At 33.1% G+C, this 21,300-nt stretch overlaps 1 protein-coding gene across 3 annotated transcripts in view; it reads right to left on the bottom strand.

The window, feature by feature from the left end:
- The window catches only part of LOC106882437 (protein unc-80 homolog), a 286,116-nt gene that overhangs the window by 55,919 nt on the left and 208,897 nt on the right, over positions 1-21,300 (bottom strand). For all 3 annotated transcript variants that reach the window (XM_052965566.1, XM_052965567.1, XM_052965568.1), the window contains 9 exons: positions 20,876-20,944; positions 20,573-20,680; positions 18,713-18,823; positions 16,926-17,083; positions 15,718-15,846; positions 13,478-13,697; positions 12,716-12,795; positions 10,698-10,821; positions 6,844-6,858 (listed from right to left, as the gene is read on the bottom strand). In XM_052965566.1, coding sequence (XP_052821526.1) covers positions 6,844-6,858; positions 10,698-10,821; positions 12,716-12,795; positions 13,478-13,697; positions 15,718-15,846; positions 16,926-17,083; positions 18,713-18,823; positions 20,573-20,680; positions 20,876-20,944 — 1,014 coding nt within the window. The remainder of the gene's footprint in view (positions 1-6,843; positions 6,859-10,697; positions 10,822-12,715; positions 12,796-13,477; positions 13,698-15,717; positions 15,847-16,925; positions 17,084-18,712; positions 18,824-20,572; positions 20,681-20,875; positions 20,945-21,300) is intronic.

The following is a 21,300-nucleotide window of genomic DNA, read 5'->3' as shown; positions in this document are numbered from 1 at the left end:
GAAAGGGAAAGTGTTTACTCCTCTCCATCATTACGATTAAAATTAATATTTTTGATTTAGTTCGGCTCTATGAATTTAATTTTTTTTAAATGCTTCTGTCCATTGTTTGATACAGAAAATTGGAAAATCCTGACCAAAACAGAGAAATTCTAAATATAGAAAGAGAAAAGGTTCTGTTTTCCAAAGCCAGAAGATGTGTTTTTAGCAGGGGTGTAATTTTATAATTAAAACAAATTCAAAATTTAAATTTCAGAACATAAGACTTACCACATTATCTGGTGTATAGCCACAGTTCAAATGGATACAAAACCTAAAACAAATGTGTGTGTGTGTGTGGTTGGGTCTTTAATAGCCAGAGGTCAATTTAAGTTCAATCGTAGAAAGGAATTCAAAATAGCAACACACACAATCATATACATACAAGCATACCCATACATAGACACACATACACAAATACATACCAATTAGCCACCCCCAAAAGCCAGTTTGATCCAAGATTCTGACCACCATTCTTTATATATTTGCACACAAACATACACACACAAACTCAGCTTTTCGCTTTTATTCATTACTTATTTTTCTTTTAGTTGTCTGTCACTATTCATCTGGTTTTAGTTTTTGTTTTGGGGGTTTCACTTTAGTGACACCAGTTACACATGGTACCAGGAAGTACTTATTTTTTGTTAAGCCTAGTACTTATTCTACTGGTCTATTTTGTTGAACTGCTAAGTTATGGGGATGTAAACAAACCAACATTGGTTGCTATGTGGTGGTAGGGACAAACTCGGACACAAAGACACACACACATAGATACACACACACACACCAATGTGATGGGCTTCTTTAAGTTTTCATCTACTAAATCCACTCACAAGGCTACAGCAGAAGACACTTGCCTAAAGTGTCATGCAGTGGGACTGAACTCGGAACCATTTGGTTGAGAAGCAAGCTTCTTACCATACAGCAACATTCAATATATTCTTTTTTTTTAAAGATGTTAGGGTGTGATTTGAGGGAATTTGGCTGCTATTTTAAACAATTCATGTAACCACATAGATAAACGTTGACTCTTAGCTTTAGAAATAAATGCTTTAGGTCAGTGCTACTCAAAGTGGTGGTCCACAGACCGGTGCCTGTCCTCAAGCCATCAGCTGCTGGTACGCAGCGAGTTTCCAAAAAAGAAAGAAACATTATAAAATGCTTATAAAATGCTATGTAATAGTGTATTATTTGTTTACAAAATAAATATAAGACAGAAAAAAATTGTTAACTTTTATTATATTCATTATATATATTATTTCCGGTATAAATTAATATTACTAAGAAATATTACCGGTCCCTGGCACACTGGAAAAAAAAAAAAAAAAACTGCCGGTGTGCCACATCAGATAGTTTGAAAAGCACTGCTTTAGGTGATAATAAGGAGTTGGTTTTTCTAGGGAGGGGCTAAATATTGTGTATGAATATGCATGTAAATGTATATAGAAGTGAAAGAGGGGTAGTAGGAAACTGGTTTTACATACTACCCTGTATTACCAATGTGAAACCAATTCTCTTTCAATAATCTCTGAATTATATTGCAAAGCATGATTAGAGTGATTAAGCTGAGTTGACCAAAGCTTCTTAACAACATGAATAACAACAACAACATGTAAAGTGAATTACAAAGGACTTCTAAATCTACCAGTCTATTTTTTTGTCTTGAAGCTTAACTATGACTACTTCAAAAGAACAGGCATTGTTTTTTTTATTTTGTATTATATATTGTGAACATTTTTTTTTCAGTTGAAAATATGATGCTGACATTTGCAAAATTCATAAACCATGCACTTTTTGATGCATCATTGGTTTCATACAATTCTATACTGCTAATGCATACAATAGATATTGTTTCCTAAAGCTCAACAGAAAAAAAAAAATCCTAGCATCTAGTGTTTGAAATACATTAATACTATCATGGACATGCACAAAAGCAGTACTAGTTTCTGGAGAGGTACTGAAAGTAAATACATGAATAAGAAAATAATACTGCACTAAATGAGTACTGAAGCAAATATCAATGAAGGAATGCAATTTGGGGTCGATCTTATTTAGAGCAAAATAAGCAGAGAAACATTTGATGAAAGGAATACTCTTTTACTAGTTACTACAGCCAGTAGGGTGTAACTATGCTGGGTTAAAAAGTAAAGCTTTTTTGTGATAGCTTTTTTTTTCAATATTAAGTGTGATTATCTTGGATAAAATGTTTTTGTAACAAAAATAAAATAAAGCAAAATAACGTTCTATATTTTTGAGATGTGGAATTCTGTACATTATTTACATTGGATGGATATGTGTCCTCATCTTGTTTGTTGTTACCACAACATTTCGGTTGATTTACTCTCCAGCTTTCATCAGGTGTCCTGGTAGAATTTTGAACCCAACCCTGGGTTCTCATTTCTAAGGTATTTTTGCTGATGTTATTACTATTATTATTTATTCAAGGCACTGCTTAGAATTGAACTCGTAATCTTGCCCACGGGCATATAGCGTAATGGTTAAGAGCGCAGGCTACTAACCCCAATATTACAAGTTCAATTCCAGGCAGTGCCTTGAATAAATAATAATAACAACAGCAAAAATACCTTAGGAATGAGAACCCAGGGTTGGGTTCAAAATTCTACCAGGACACCTGATGAAGGCTGGAGAGTAAATCAGCCAAAACATTGTGGTGACAACAAACAAGATGAGGACACACATCCGTCCAATGTAAATAGGGTAAATAATGTAAAGCAAAATAAATTGATAAATGGTTTAATTACATTAAATTGATATCAATGAAGTATTTGGGTAGGAACAAATGGAAATCAATGATACATTTTAAGCAGAGATGAATAGCTTCATTGAATGGAAACATTTTTTGTAAGTGGACTGTACATGTATAATAAGATGTCTGTTGAGAAACAATCTGAATTATAATGAAAAAAAGAACAAAAACACCAAAACACTTCTTATATAATTATGTTATGATTTTTTAAAAACTTTTTTGTGTTTGTTTTCCCTTATAAAATTTACAGATTTCTAACTTCACTTATTACTGAACAAATTGACAACAATTCTATTATCAAACTGACTGATTAAAACTATTTCCAAAATCACAAGCTGAATTGTGTTGGCATGCACAAATTCTCTCATGAATGGAAACTGTATATAAAGTTAATCACTACAATTGGTAGGTCTGCCAGAATCTGATTTCCAAGCTTCAGTGAATGGTAGGAGATAAAGATAGATAGATAGATAGATAGAGAGAGAGAGAGAGAGAGAGAGAGAGAGAGAGAGAGAGAGAGAGAGAGAAGGAGAGAGAGAGAGAGAAAGAGAGAGAAAGAGAAAGAGAGAGAGCTTCTTTTAATCTTTTGACTTAAGATAAATAGCCAGATACGTAAATTTTGAGCACATGTTACAGTAGAACTCAAGAAAGTTGTCATTTATAACTAAGTAAAAGTAGAATTTATTTTCAGAAATTATTTATATCAAAGCAATATGAAGTATTTGACTAATCTAAAATTACAAGTGGAAGAAAAAAAAAAAACACTTTATTCTGAATGAACAGGTCAAAAATTTATTAGATATTAACAATATTTTAGATGCATTAGAGGTAGCAGAATCGTTAACACATCAGACATAATGGCACTTCTGATAGGTTACATTCTGAGTTCAAATTCTACTGGCATCAACTTTCATCCTTTTGGGGTTGATAAAATAAAGTACCAGTCAAGTAGTGGAGTCAATGCAATTGACTTGGCCCCTCAAAATTACTGGTCCTGAATGTTGGGTAAGGACTGAAAGAATATGATCATGAATACAAGTGACAGAAATGAAGTTTCTTCAAAGGATCTCTGAAGTAATGTTACTCAACAGAGTGCATAACTCAGAGATCAGAGAGTCTTTCCAGCTTGAGTCATTACTTCAATGGATTGAGAAGTTATAGCTCCAGCACAACAGACATGATTAAAATGTCACAAGAAAGAATTACAATACAGAGTCTTCGAGTCAAGCCAACTGGCAGGAGACCTCTATACAATTGCTTTTTAGAGGACCAGATGGAGGAAGTGCTTGAGGACTCTACCCCAACAACTGCCTTAGGAATAGTGAGCGATGTTGTTTGAAAATTTTAACCTTCTAAGGGATTTTACAATATTCCTAAATAATTATTACAACAGTAAAAAACATTTTTAAAATGATAGATTTAATTAGTTTCTCTGATTTATATTTTAAAATATGTAGCATTGAACTTTCTTAGATTTTTCTGTATCTAAACCATTCTGTTGAATGAAAGAAGTGAATTTTAAAGGTAACATCAAGGTCAGGGAATACAGATTAGTTGCAAATGAATTACTGATAGTCAAATTGTAATCATTATAGATATCCCAGTTCAAGTTGAGTGATAAACTGATTAAGTGTAGAGTGAAGTAACAGATTAGTGGTTGCTTTCTGACAACTTCAGAGAAGAGTGTGGATAATAAAATGTTGAGAAAGAAACTGTAGTTGAATAAATGAAAAATATAAAACAGCAAATTCACAAATTTGAAATAATAAACCCATAGTCAATCTTATGGTTCAGGAAAGAAAGAAAAAAGAAACCTCAAAACGCCCACTTGTTTGCTGTTTATAGCAAAAGCATTACCAAGAAAAAGGAGTTACAATAAAGACACAATTTTGTAGTAATATGAATGTTCCATTGTTTTTCTTTAAAAATAAACAAATCTAGTATATTCATTCGGTAAAATACTAATTAGCTAATTGAAATAATTTTTAATTGTAACCAATGGAAAGTCAATCTGAGTCATTTCTTGAGGGACTGTGTCTTGCTTATACATTTCACTTTCAGTTTTATATCTATGGTTTGATCCCTTTTCTGACACTGAATACTTTACGGATTGTATTGGATATAATTTCAACATGCACCAGCACTAGAGATGATGTTACATTTTTGATAAGACTAAAGCCCTCTTGACTGTACATTGTTTCCACTTGATCATCAACCCATTTGCAGAGTGTACTGACTACATTTTATTGTGGCACCAGCACCAGTGAGGTAACCTTGTACCTAGCAAGATGAAAGAGTCTACACTACTCTATGTTGTCTTCATTTGTTCAAGTCAATGTAACCAAAAGGGCAGATTAAGAGAAAGAGTGATAGAAGGTGAACAAGGTGAGGCATTAAAGGAAGTGGAAGAAATATTACTGCTTTTGCTTTAGATAGTACTCTTGCTGGATAATTCAATGAATAGATTCTGGCTGGACAAATTTATATTAATTGTTTTATTTTTTTTTAGAATTTCAATCAGAAAAAGAAGATACTCTTTCGCATTCGGATTACTCTGTCAAATATAATGCTCATTTATTCACTTTGTTTGCATTTAGAAATCATTGGTCCTCTCTGTTCTCTATGGAGCAGAAACGTAGCACCTCATGCAGACCCTGGCAAAGGAGATTGATGGTTTTGATAGCAGAGCTCTGAGAACCATTGAGAACATTAGATGGTGCCATCACATTTCCAACGAAGAGCTATGTGCATGTGCACATCAGCTCACAGCCTCCCACCTCATAGCCATCCACTACATTCACTGAAACAGACAAGTCTTCCACTTCCTGCCAGATCATCCTATCAAGGCCTTACACTTGTTTGACACAGAAACTGCAGGCCGGAAGAGGCCCTGTGGCATGCCCTGAACTAGATAGCTGGACGTGAGTAAGGAAGATCTTTAGAGGCCTGATGTCATCTTGGAGGATGTAGAAGGGCTGGCATGGGTCTGCCAGCAATAGGGGTCACTGGCAGGTTTGGTTGGCTCTACACATGATGACACCTCTGGGATCACTAACCTGGAATGACATCAGCTCCATTGAGCAAGAGCACAATTGAATAATTGAGTTAGTTTTGAATTAATCATGCATTATTTTGCAGCTTTGAAATTTTGATGAAATGATTGTTTATTTTTAGAATGACATTGTAGGATAGGTGTGAAAAGCACCATCTGACCAGTCTGAATATAAAACCAGCTGAATATTTGGGTTGAATATGACCTATTCAAATGTTAAAGAGTTTATAGAAACTTAGGAAAAATTACTTCTGAATTTGTCTTTTGAATCATAAAATGTAACTTTAGAAATTTCTTTATAATTGATATCTCATCATAAAAATAATTGGAGTTCAAATGATTTATTAATGGACCAAATATTAAAATTTAGAGAGTTGAATACATATTACACATTTCGTCATATAAATAAATATTTTATGGTTTACAAGAATAGATATTTATAGTTGTTTTCAAAGTTGAACAGCAAAAATGGCAATAGAAGACACATTGTTTATTGGAAATAATAGAAGCTTCCAGGAGCAGAGGAATTCTATATTGCTCTATTAACAGCAAGCTGTAGCAAAAGTCAAAAATCAATTCAACAAAACAAAACAAACAGCAGCTTCAGATCTATTTCTGAATAAGCATTATAATAATAATAATAATAATAATAATAATAATAATAATAATAACAACAACAACAATAACAACCACTTTGGACAATGTATGAGATGGAGTGAATTAAAATGAGTAACAATGACAGTGGCAGTGATGACAATGGTGGAGATGATGATTATGATGATGATGATGGTTTACAAAAACTTGAAACTTGGCAGCAAACATTGAGAGCAGCAGCAGCAGCAGCAACAGCAGCAGTAGTGGCAGTTTGAGCAGATGCAGTTAATACCGACCTAAAGGCAAATGTGCCGTGACTGTGAAGAGCAGAGCTAAATGTTAGATATATATGTATATATATATATATATATGGAACAAGAATGACCCTTACCTCATGACATCCTTGCTGAAGCACAGTGCAATAAAAATGGTGTAATGCTAATCAAGAATATAAAGCTTCAAATACAGCATAGAAAATAATTTATTTTTCAAAAATAAAATTGAAAAAAATATTTAAATAAAAAAAACCCTAGAGATTATAGTGCTGTAAATCTGAAATAATTATTATAAAACATTGAAGCTAACTTAAAATAAATGTTTTAAAAAAAGATTATTTCTTTCATGATGTATATTTATGTAAAAAGCGAGCAAAACAAATGAAATGTGTATATGAAAGACAAAAAAAAACCCCATTCATTCATATTGCAAAAACAAAGTAGAAATATAAATTGTATGGTGTATAATAATAATAATAGTAATAATAATAATAATAATAATAATAATAATAATAATAATAATAATAATAATAATAATGATGATGATGATGATGATGATGATAATAATAATAATAAGCAACTTTCAGCTTTGATTTTTCTGAAATAAGATGCAAGCCCATTTGAAATAATATTAGTTGCTGGTGCGAAGAACCTAAATAAAAATGGTGAATGAATGTTTGTTAATCAATGAGATGGCTTTTACTGCTGGATGCAACATTAAAATGTTTGTTTGTAGTTACAGGAGCTGCTTCATTCCAGAAATATGAGTAGTATTCTAAAATGGATCATACTGATGTCTTGTTGAGGAACAACAAGTGTTCAGAGCAGAAATATTTTCTGGTCCTGAAGAGAAAGCTTTATTTTTGTGAAGCAGTTTAACAATATGATTGTTTTAAATGTTTAAATGTTTACACCCCTTATCATTAAAATTCTGTATGAAACTAGAAGGTCAATAGTGCCATATGATGATCCAGTGTTAATTCTGTTTATATAAGGAGTAAAAAATTCATATTGAACACTGTTTAAATGTTTAATTAGAATTCACAAAGACTGAAAAAAAAATACACTCTTATCAAAAACTCATTAAGAATATCTCTAACATTAATTAAAGTATCTAAAAATAAGAGGATAGAAATAAAAGTAAAATAATATATATAAATTTCCTGCAGTGGCTGTTTGAAATACAGACAACTGATGAAAGCCACCAAGGAGATAAGCATGGCAGCTGAAACTAGCTCGAGATGACTATGGTTGACAAGACCACAGTTGGAACCCTTCGGCAGGTGAAGACTAATTCACCCTTCACTGTTCCATTCAGGTGAAGTGTACAGGCTAAGGAACAAAATGCTTGTGACTCTGAGGTTCCTGCTGATGTTAGAGAAAAGTTTCCAACAATGTACTGCATCAGAAGAGCTTGCAATATCTGAGTATCTCCTGCAGTTTCTGCATGGAGTGAAGCATCTCCAATGTTTATTTCACTCATATTATTAATAAAGGACAAGTTTTACAATCAACTATCATTTAAACATTTTGAGTGTTGTTATTTATGTTATGAAATATTCCAAAGACTTTTTATAACATTTCTTCCTAACCCTTTTCTATTTTCTGTTTTAACTCATCAGATTTACATACTCATTAAATTTTGTTTAACCCCAGATCAAGTTTGATTGAGTAGATCTTTGATCAAAGGCATTCCAACTATTGGTTAAACATTTCCTCTAGTCTATCTATTACTATATTATCATTTCTTTTTTTAGGATCCATACATACAGGCTTATCCTTTACAAGTGCCAGTGCCACGTAAAAAGCACTCAGGACAAAGTGATTGGTATTAGGAAGGGCATTCAACTGTACAAACCATGCCACAACAGACAGTTTGGAGTCTGGCCAGTCCAATTGAACCATCCAACAGACATTAAACAATGATGATGATGAAGTTTTGGTACGATTTGAAGCAGATTTGACTACTATATCTATCAGGTTGAGTAACCATGTAGATATCATACTGGCTGATTCTCTGCTCAAAATTGTAACCAACATTAAGTCCAAAAATTTAGAACACGATGTCTAAGAACAAAGGTGAGGTGGTTATTTATAGAATGCCATTTCAATAGTACTTTAATTGGTTAACCTCATGTCACAAGAATACACAAACAGAACTAACTGGGAGTACTTAATATCAACATAAACTTTTAGTTGAATAGGTTACTCCAGATTAGTTGCTTCAATGATGACTTTCACATCTCCAAATTTACATGTGAAACCCAGTTGATGTATTCGCCATTAGTTTTATAGATTGTTCCCATCAGGATCAAAATAATCAGACAGTACAACCAAGGTTGTAGCTACAGTAAATAGCACCCAGAGCAAGCATCAAAATTGTTCCCCCACACCCAATTGAAAAGTGGAAACTTGCATAGAAAAGGAGTTTAGTGGCATGGATGGTGATAAGCAAAACAAACCATGCCTGAAAAGGTTTAACGTTTGTTTAATAGCTTAATTAGAAAATGATCTTGGTCAAAATTGCACTCCTCTCAAAGTGGTGCCCAGGGCATGTGCCCTGCTTACCCAACTCTAGCTACGCACCTGAGTACAACACAAGGTGGTTAGTGTATTGTGGGTATATTCGACATCCTTGATATATATAGAGAATCATAATATCTCTGTTGATGTAGATTAACTTTGGCCTGCCATAAACTAACCTCAGCTGATTTCTATATACTTTCTGTTTGGATGATAGAAACCGGGCAGTGGTTGAGTAGGGTCCCCAACCAGGTTTTACTGGTTCTGAACTTGTAGCTGGGCGGATGCTCTCTACACTCACCACACAAGGCTTCATTAGCACTGAAGTTCACTTTTACTAATATATAGAAAGGTGTTCTTGATTATAGCCATGAGATAAAGGATGCTCTATCAGTTATTTGTTTAAAAGGCCTGACAGTATTTGTGTTTCTCATATGATGGTGCTGTTTGTGAATGGTCTTCTCTCAGTGGACAAGAAGTGGAACAGTTGCACTTATTATTGCCACAACATCAAAGATATAATTAAATGACACTAAATGCAATTGACATCATTTCATTTTACTGGTTGTCAGTATTCATATAGTCATTATATGTCCATGCTGTGAATGGTATTCAGTTACACTATAGTATAAGGCCATTATGGATGTTCTTACAATAATTTGAGATATTTCCCAGAATATCCAAGCTAAATTTCTGATCAGTATGTTCCTCTTTTTTTTATATTTATGCAATGTTTTCTAGATAATGTCTGAATGTTAACTGTAAGAAAACTATTAAACTTTTAACACTTTAAACGCATCTCTGAGTTTAGCCATTAAGCCTCACTAGCATTTGTTCAGTTGCTTTTTCTTATTACTTATTTTACTTTATTATTATTGATAAGTTTTGATAATGAAACAAGAATATATATTATAAATTTGCAAAATTTATTTATTATCCTTCATTTCTAAAACATAAATCATGTATAATGATAAATAAGTTCATTAGAATATCAGTTTTTAAAATTTCTTTAAATTTATACTGTGTACCAATAGTGATACATGATGCAGGTTGGATCAGTTACCCGTGTACTATATATGACGTACGATGTGGTTAAAATGTAAAAACATGTGAAAAACTACAATTTGTTAAAAAAAATTCTATGTAATTAAATGCTTAATGTTTACTGAAACTTATAGAGCTGGATTCAAATTCTCTTAGGATCAAAATCTGTAATGAAATGGTCATATAATCAGAAGAAATGCCTCTCATTCACTTAGCACCTTGAACATGAGGTTAAATTCCAATGCAAATGTGACATCTTCTGATATATTGAGAGCGATAAGAAAACAACAAAAAACAACTTAACCAAAATAGTGTTAGGTTAATAAGAAAAGATAAGCACAATAAACCTTGGAAGCATTGAGAATCAGAAAGCTGATAGAGAAAAGTATGAGAAAATACTTACCCTAACCAACAACTTTTTTGAAACTTTACTGAAAAGTCTGTCCAGTCTGCGGAGTATGAGAATTAAAGCAGGCCGAATTTGTTCTTGGGACCAGTCAGTTATTGGCAGGACATGGACCATGTAACTAATGAATAAAAAATACAAGTCAACAATCATTTGTCACATTTGCAGAGGAAAACAAGTACTTGTATATCTTTTCAATGTCAAAAGAATTTACAAACTTTTGAGAAAACATGAAATAATTCTTTTTTGGAACAGTAGATCTTGATGCACATAAAGCTACAAATAATAGCATGTAAATATTGAGTTGTAAAACCTGTTTGGATATAAAAAAGTTGAAGCCTTTGATTTTTTTTTGCTATTCAGAAAAGTTTTTCAACCCAATACTTACATGCTGTTTTTTATACCTGTGTGTGTGCTTTGAGATCTGTTTAAAGAAAAGAATGTATTTTTTTGTTAGTAATTTATTGTTATGTCTAACAAAAATGGTTTATTTCACATAGACTGAGGAAACTCATCCTCAGAGTTGAATCTGTCTCTAAACTGAGCGGTTATAACAGAAAGAAATCAGTTAAAGGCAACCAAGTGTCAGCCAGTGTTGTTTCATTGATGGATCACAATCTAATGATAACAAAAAATATAGATAGAAAGAAAAAAAAACAATAAATTATTTTAATTATTTTTACTTCATGTGGTGTTAAGCAAATGCTGAGCTGAGTTTTAACTTCATTTCAACTCCTAAACAGAGCCATTATACCAACCTGTGGGTTTACCTGTCGTCAGTAGCTTGAACAGGGGAGAGGATTTGCAACAGTATTTTAGCATCAATTCTTTATTGGGAGTTACAACTATGCAATGGTTACAAAATATTTTCATTTGTAATAACTTTAGCTTCCTCACCATTATTAGTTACCCATATCTTTAGAATGTGAAGGTGCATGGCCTATTGGTTAGGGCATTGCACTCAGGATTGCTAGATCATGGGTTCGATTCCTGGGTCAGATAACATATTGTGTTCTTGATTAAAACACTTCATTTCATGTTGTTCAAGTTCACTTAGCTGTAAAAGGGTAACCCTGTGATGGAATAGACTTCTGATCAAGGGGAATGTTGGCCTGCTTGCCTAGCCAGTGGGGTGGAGTCATTCAAAAGCTAAAACGATCTGAAGCACATTGTGATCAACAATGTATGACAACATCCAGTAGTCTGGTCAATACCATGATTTCATGATATTGTGACATCCTCAGAATAAAGAGATAACAATAAAGGAAAAGGATATTTTGTGTATCCACATCTAGTGACAAGCATTTCATTGTATTATGGATAAGACACCAAACTTTCTGTTTTTTTTTTACTTATTCCTGCAGTAGAACAAGCAAATATGATTAGAAAAGAAAACTGAAAGGAAACCAGTGGATTGTTGTGCCACCATTCTGTAACATAACTCTGTACTTAACCAATTCATCTCTCTACTAGAATTGGTATTTATTTTTATAATGACTAGTTTGACTAAGCGTAATGAAAGTTTATATATAACACTGTGTAACAAAATTGTGATTTTGGGGGGGTTTTGGTCAGTAAGTATTATTTCCTATTTGCTTTCTATCTAGACATAAATGTTTTGAAACTGACCTATTTTCCATTACATTTCAGACAGATTCAGGGCTGAGTTGCTGAAGCAGACATGTTATAACAATACCACAGATTTGCTTGACAATATGTGCATCTCTGATCATTTGCAGAAGTAGTGGGGGAGCATCGTAGTCATGTGCTGAGAGGGGTGCTTTAGGGTTTGAATAAATATAACAAAAGCAAAGTTTGAAGGAAATATTAGCCATTTTTCATACTTTCTAGGGGTAAGCAAATAGGAAATAACAGATGCTACCCAAGGACAAAATCGTGTTACACAGTGTAATAGTTAAATAAATACATATAATATATATCAGTTATAAAGTCAAATATATGCTAAGTTGGTTCCAGATAGAAAATATTACAAAAACCTAAACCATTCAACATACCTTTGTAATCCCGGGCAAGATATGCTGTAGGGGTCATATGGAGCTAGCTTCAATAATGTATGAGCAATTTCAGCAAGGCGCTGGAGAATTAAAATAAATATATAAATAAATAAAAATTATTGAGATTAAATTTTTAAGAAATACATTTGGGACTGTGTGGTTAAGTAGCTTGCTTTGCAGTCACCTGGTTTCAGGTTCAGCCCCACTGCATGGTACCTTGGGCAAGTGTCTTTTACTATAACCCTAGGCTAACAATGCCATGAGAGAGGGGAACTGTGTGGAAACCCACCATATGAGTATATGTATATATGTGTGTGTATCATCATCCTCGTCATTTAACATCTGATTTCCATGCTGGCATGGGTCGCATGGTTTGACAGGAGCTGGCAGGCCAGAGGATTGTGCCAACCTCAACTGTCAGCTTTGGCATAGTTTCTACAGTTGGATACCCTTCCTAATGCCATATATGTAAAAGTGTGTATGTCACCCAACTGTTTCAGAACAGGTGTCAGCTTGTTTATATCACTGAAATGTAGCAGTCCAGCAAAAGAAATCAATAGAATAAGTATCAGACTTACAAAGTAAGTACTTGGATTGATTTATTTGTTTAAATCCTCTAATACAGTGCCCCAACATGGCAACAGTCCAATGACTAACATAAGTATAAGACAAAAGATATAGTTCAATTTTCCTGATGACAACTTGTAAGATTTACAAGGTAAAGCAATTCTAAGTAGATCTTCTGCCTAGTTCTTCACTTACATTATGTGTTTTAGAGTCAAATAGCTCAGGTGGTTTATCAGCAGGACGGAGTGAGGGGTCAGCCTTCTTTTTTCGCAATTCACGTAGACGGAAGTGACAGTTGGAGAAAAACTCAGAGGAAATGAATAGCAAGGTATCTCGGGGTTTACGAAATTCCTGCTTGGCATCAACATCATCATCAGGCACATATCCTTTCTTTCTGCCATCATCTCCAACACGGCTGAAGACATAAAATATAAATAAAAACATAAAAGTAATATTAATGATTTCATAATAAAGTACAAGGAAGGGAACTGATACTGTGTGATGGTTTCATGTCTTTCTTACCAGAGTTAGCAGATTAAGTGAAGGGAATTGCTCTGGTGAAAAACCAGCAACAGGTTTGCAGACGTGACTCACTGGAAGCTCACCTGTTGTTTTGTGGTGCATGTCACATCATTAAATATTATTAAGATTTTTCTACACCACAATACTAATTTAAGAACAGAATAATTATTTTGATCTTTTACATAATGTAAGTATAATTTAAAGTATTTTCATATCTTAAAGTTACTTTTATAACTGGATGTTATTTGTAAGATTCATCATTGCTCAACAGAATGGGAATATTTTACAATAAATATAGATTATGGCAAGTAATAATGTGTTCCATGATACCCAACATGATGATGATGATATATGGAAGCAGTTAAATTGATAAAGTTTGATACTAGTTTTTATTTGTGTTCTTTTTCTAGTAATTTTGTTTTGAAATTTCAAATTAATAAAATTGAAATTGAAGTAAAAATAAATAGATAAATAAAAATATTGAAAAGAAAAAAATCAAAATTGAAATTTGAACTTAAATCAAAATTTAATGAAAAAGCAGAATTTTTTTTTCAACGTGGATCTATAAATGTCTTTAATTGTTCATTGACTTATCAACCACTAAATCACTGATTTCAGCTAATGAAAAAATATGTCCATTTTAACTTTAAATTTCAAATCTCCCATCAAACAGATTGAAAAATAACATAACTCAAATCAGACTTCACATTTCCAGTTTGAACCAGTGATCTATAGCTTATAAACAGATATAACTGTATCTCTTTCTTGATTAAATTTCAAACAAAAAAAAAAAAAGAAAAGAAAAGATAATCAATGTACATGGTTTAAACAGGCATACAGCCTTCAGTTTATAGTAGAACTAAGAATGTAGGATACTCATATTCATGCCTTTTCCAAGCAATTCCAATTAGCAATCAAAATGAAATTACTGACCCAATTTGCTATCCACTAAGCACCTACTACAGACAGTAAAATTATATGAAATCAATATATAAAAAAATGTACAAAATCCTTAGGAGCTGTAAGCTTTTGGCCGGTTTAGACTGCAATCCAATTTATGTTCAATTTATTCATCTTTATGTTAGGAGAGTAGGCAGTGGCCTTTACAAGGCCTTTGAGATTGATGGAAGACAGAGAGAAAAAGGTATCCTCAAACTGGAGATCTAGTTTGAATGCTTGCAATAAAGTGGACTCCACTAAAGGTGCTCAAGATGTCAGGAAATGATGTTAAACTGGGTGAGGGTTTAGATCTACCACCCAAGTAGAACACTATATACTAAGATTCTAGAGGAATGAGGGAAATGGGAAATTGTGATACTTTTGTCTTTTACAAATGTATTAAATAGAATAAGTAAAATAGACTGAACTAGTATTGAATGAAATGCTAAAGCACCTATCTGATGCCTCGCAGTATTTCTTCCTTTCTCCATAGTCTCTGTTCAAATCTGACCAAGGTCACTTTGCTTTTCATCTTTGTAGGGTTGATAAAAATATACTAATTCAGGACATTGGATTTGATGGGGCTGTACATAGAAGGCAAAATACTAAGACAGATACTGCAAGACATCAAGTTTAACATTCTTACAGTTCCACCAATCCAACGTCCAAGATTGGTACATTTTTATTGACCCTGTAAAGATGAAAAGCCTTGGCCTTGGCAGGATTTGAACTCAGAGCACAGAAAATAGGAACAAATACTCAAAGTATTCTTTCTGGTGTTCTAACAATTCATCCCATGCTAGATTAATTTATTTTACTTATGCTTCTTCTAAAAGGCATAAACATCACAATTTCCCATTTCTCTCATTCCTCTAGAATATTAGGATGTAGTGAACCAAGAAACCAACATTTAAGCATGGTTATAAATGATTTCCTGTTCTAAATCAATTTACTGGAGAATTCATTTTGCAGACCTGGTATGAGATTCTTCTTTATCATCATAATAATATCCAGATGTTTGTGTGGAGAAGTTGGTATGATTCTGCATAGGTTTCATGCTTGCATTTACAACCTCCATGTGACGCTGTGGAATACTCATATTTCTGTCAGAGAAATTAGAGAATGAAAAAAAGGGAAAAAAAAAAAGAAGAAAATCACTGAAAATCCCATAGCTGGATAGTAAAAGAGTGACAAATCAATTAAATATAGTTTCTGATTGAGATACAACACCAACAATTATAAGGGGAAGGTTAGTCAATACTACTGACCCCAGTACTTGATTGACTCCAAAGGGATGAAAGACAGTTGATCTCAGCAGGATATGAAACCAGAACATAAAGAATCATAAGAAAAATTGTATGGTATTTTGTCTGATGCTCTAACGATTCTGCTAGTTTGCTGCCTTAGTTAACTAATAATAAAATTAACTAAAACCAGTGTATGTTTTTATTGTCAGAATGAGTCCCCTAAAAGACAATAGTGTCATATAAGAAATGTTGAAAAATACTCAACACACAAAATAAAAAACGTTAACATAGTCATCAGTATATCATAGTGTAAATATATCACAAAAGGCCAATTTACTGAGATATTTGTCCTGAGGTAATATCTCTTATAGAAGTGCTGTGTTTTAAAACACAACATATATTGGTAGTAGATCAAAATCATCCTAGCTGTAGATAAGAATGCTAGATGTATTTCTGCCTCATTGGGCATTGTCAATAGTGTGTACTCACGGCCAACCATTGCCAAGATAAAATTTGTCAATATTGATATATTTTGTGTTTTTAAGCTTAGCATAATATTATCTCAGGATAAATGCTGGAATAAACCTGCCTTTTACAATGTATCTATATTAAGTATGATGCACAGATGACTACTTTAATCTAATACTGCTTCTGTTACATATAACAGATTTGTACAAAACACAAACGTTTTCATCTATTTTTGAATCAAACATTTATTATTTGTATGGATTATCGGAATAAATATTTCACAGCTGGGTGTAATAAAATCACACTGCTATGAAACTGGTTAACTTTTGAAACTGAAAATTTTAAAACTGCAATTTAAGTTTAAAAATGAACAAAAATTAGAAAGGAAAATAAGAAGCAAAATCTAATAATGAAAGGAATAGAATAGAACAAAAATTATATTGAGTTGAAAAGAGAGGTTATTATACCTTGTGAATATTTCACATGAATTAATCAAGGCTCTTATTGAGATAGCTATATTGGTAATAGCTTGGATCTCTGCTTGAGCTGCACTCAGGCTTTCTTTCTGCGTAGTTCCTTCCTTTAGATGTTTCAAAAATCTTGGCACAACTACTTCCAGGACAATCTGAGAGAAATCATTATACATGCATTTAAATATGAGAATATAAACTTGTGTGTGTGTGTGGAGGGGGTGCAAGAGTGTCTAAGTATGGATGGATATATTGAATGAATGTTCTGGTTATTTCTCTTTTCCTCATCTCTCATGTACATCAATACACACACTCATGCATGCACGAACACGCAAATACTCATGTTCAATTTGAATTTGATCATAAACAGCTATTAAATTTATTAATAATTTTATAAGAAAAAACAAAAAAAAATGATTTTCTTGTAAATATTTTTCATAAAACTAGTTTAGGTTGTGTAATATTTTAGATCAATATTTCCCAATCTTGTGGAATATTTAAAATACATTCATGCCTCAGGAAACAACAACATGAAAATATTATTAACTATCTTTATTAATCTTTCTCTTTTACAGAGTTAAATTTCATAAGAGATGCCTGTGTAGCTGTGTGTTTAATAAGATTGCTACGGACCCATGTGTTTAGGGATGTTGTTGGCTGGTTTCCTCTTTCACAATACTTTGTGAGAGAAATTTGGTAGGTGGAATTGGAAGAAGCCTGTTGTGTTTGCGTGTGTTTATGCATGTGTGTGCATGCATGATTGAGTGAATAAGCTCCTTGTCTTGGTATGTGCATGCTGACTAGAGGCAAAGCCTCACTGTTCATATAAACGGTGTTGTTTGTTTGTAGTCCACCATAGAAGTATGTCTGAGATTCTTGACAGGATTTGAAGCATGCATTTACTATAAACCAATCTATTACTATTTGTATAAATAATAACATTTATTTGCAATCCATCATAAAAGCTTGTCTAGGCTGTTTGTTGTTTGATAGATTGAAGAAATTATTCCCTTGCTTAGAAACAAAGGAAGGCTGACATCTAAAGTACACCTCACTGTAGAAAATTCAGCTTCAATGAAGTTTCATCTGGTCTGTGCAGGCATGGAAAAGTAATCCTTAGAATGCTGCTACTACCACTGATGACGATGATTAAACAAGTCATGAAACTATTGTTGAAAGTTTTGCAGGGCTAAGTCCATTAAATGTCACAAACAAGGTTTAAGAAATTTCGACATTTTTCGTTCCATATTTCTGATGAAATACGCTGGCTTTGTTTCAGCTAATTTTGAAAATAATGAAGAATTTAGTAAACTATCTCTTTGTCATTGTTAAATTGGCATGTGGGACATAAATTAAGATGAAATTTTGATGTAAAATTTTAATTTAGATCACTTGAAAATAAGGAATTAACTTTATAGAAGCAGGGATGATTTCAGGTGGGTTGATATCAAAAGGGTTAAATAAATTTTCTTACAATTCCCAATTAAGGACTCCTTACAACCCAGAGATGCCAATATTTTGAATATACTGGGTGTGAATAATAAAATAAAATGAAATAAGAAAAAAAATAGAATTAAACATAAAAATGACTAAAAATACATTTGCATATTATTAACTTATATATCATTATTCCTCATGAAATTTCTGGTAACCTCTTGTAGAATCCTATAGTTCTGAGGAACCCTGTCTTGGAAATACTAGTATTAGATACTTAATTAATGATCAGAGTTAAGACTAAGTTCTAGGAATTGTTTTTCTTATGTAAATTATAGATTTCAACTTACCAACATTTGGTAGCTCCGGAAGGAATCAGGAGAATATGCAATGACAGTCACACACATATTTACAATATCAACCATATCAAAGTTTCCAGAATCATTTTCATAGCAAAAGTCCTACAGAACAAATAATATTTGAGGATAAATTTAAAGAAACATTTAAGCAAAAAACAAACATCATCAAAATCACAATGTCATCATTGTATTTCATTAATTTTTCCATTTTAGTTTTGGTTTAATAGTTTATATTAGTTAAATATTGTTATATATTTGGGGATGGTCTTCTTTTAGTTTGTTAAATATACTCTCACTTTCTTTTTTGTATTGGCTTATATGACTAAGATAGTTTTTTGTAAATCTGGACATTTAAAGAAATAATTTTTTTTTCCTTAGCATACAGGACAAAATGCTCAGTGGCATTTCTTCTGGCTCTTTATATTCTGAGTTCAAATGCTGCAAAGGTTGACTTTGCCTTTCATCTTTTCAGGGTTGATAAAATAAGTACCACTTGAGTACTGGGGTTGATGCAGTCAGCTTCCCCTTTCCCACAAAACTGCTGGCTTTGTGCCAAAATTAGAAAGGACAAATTTTTTTTACCACTTTTATAACCAACGTCGTCTCCTTAATTGGACATTAAACTCGGCTTGCGAAGACCTGTTGGGGCAAGTGAAAGCGAAATCGTGATGGCACCTGTGCCTAGCGTCGCCTTCCTGGCACTTGTGCCAGTGGCACATGTAAAGACATTCGAGTGAGATCGTTGCCAGTGCTGCTGGACTGGCTCCTGTGCAAGTGGCACATAAAATACACCATTTTGAGCATGGCCGTTGCCAGTACCGCCTGACTGGCCTTCGTGCTGGTGGCACGTAAAAGCACCCACTACACTCTCGGAGTGGTTGGCTTTGGGAAGGGCATCCAGCTGTAGAAACTCTGCCAAATCAGATTGGAGCCTGGTGTAGCCATCTGGTTTCACCAGTCCTCAGTCAAATCGTCCAACCCATGCTAGCATGGAAAGCGGACGTTAAACGATGATGATGATGATGATGATAATAACCAATATAATTATGAAATAGGGTAAGAACCTGAAATTATTCAGGTAGACTAAAGCACACATCATCATCATCCTTTACCATCTGTTTTCCATGCTGGCATGGGTTGGCTGGTTCAACAGGAGCTGGCAAATCAGAAGACTGTACTAATCTCTATCGTCTGCTTTGGCATGAGTTTTACAGCTGGATACTCTTCTTAGTGCCAACCACTTGACTGGGTGCTTTTTAAAAGGCACCAGCAGCAGTGTGGATACCAAATAATTTACAAGATAAGTGCCCTCAACTAAGGGAAGGAGTAGTATTGAGGAATAGATGTATACATATTTCTGCATATTGCCCAGGTGCCCAAAATAAAAGGTTCAGTAGTGAGATTTGAACTTTTTATCAGATAGTCAATAAAGAACGGCATTAACCTTACAGGTGTTATGACTTACACTAGCTCAAATGTAATTGAAATATCGACTAATTGCAGTTCTAATTAAAAAAAAATTCTTACTACAAAACAAAGTTACAGCTAAGTTTCCAAATTTTGTGAAGAATATCACAATAATCATATTTAAAAGAGATTTCTTAAGTAAGTATGGAATTTCATATTGAAATTGGGTGACATTATCGTTATGTAACATTATAGTTGCATAACTCAGTTATGTCACCATTAGTGTTGTTAATGTAAGAGAACTTTCTCTTACTGTAAGGTAAAAATAGATTACAGATTTAGTTTTTCTAGAACTTGCTCTAGTAATGTATGTTATTCAAAATCTAAAAAAAAAAAAAAAACGAAATGAAAATTGAAATTCGATTATAATTTGTCAAAACTTACTAGTGCCTTTAGTGGTTTCTCTCCAGTCACTAAATCAAGGATGTCCAAATTATCATTAACAGAATGACCAATATCAAGGATAATTCTGAATAAGCACTCAGGTTGTATCTGGAATTTAAAAAATAAAAAGAGAGAGAGATTATTTCAACTTATTTCACTGTCATTTGGTAGTTTATTGTTTCAAGTAACAAAATTAGTGAGTAAAAAAACTTTTTTTCATGTTAACCTAGACATTTTGTATAGTTGATGAGATGTTTTTTTTTGAAGAAATAGCATACAGAATATAAAAAAAGAATTTTTTACCTTATTACAGTCAAACACTCTTGTTACACAGCTGTCCATATCTAGAATTGGTGCAGTACTGCCAAACATCTGAAAATATATATCAACAGCTTATTAAATATTTGAAGTGGGTAAAATATTTCACATTACATGATTACTTTCTGTTTTTGCATTTTAGATAAGTTTATCCGTATATATATAAGGCAGGATGTGTGTGTGTGTACATGATTGTACTTTATGCACGTCCACAAATTAGCACGCATGTCGCTCCAATTTTAGGAGGAGATTCGGAATGACCCTATCTGCAGTTTCGTCAACTTTTTCTCTCAGAGGCACCCACGTATAGCTGTAAAAATCGATAAACTTCTACCAATTTTGAAGTTTGTTGACATGGCGAAGTCAAATCTGTGCGTACGCACGTGAAGGAGAGAGAGAGAGAGAGAGAG

Source organism: Octopus bimaculoides, chromosome 2 (assembly GCF_001194135.2).
Source record: "Octopus bimaculoides isolate UCB-OBI-ISO-001 chromosome 2, ASM119413v2, whole genome shotgun sequence".
Taxonomy (NCBI): Eukaryota; Metazoa; Mollusca; class Cephalopoda; order Octopoda; family Octopodidae; genus Octopus; species Octopus bimaculoides.
Note: the sequence above shows the minus strand (reverse complement) of the source record. Positions and strands in the feature narration are given on the sequence as shown.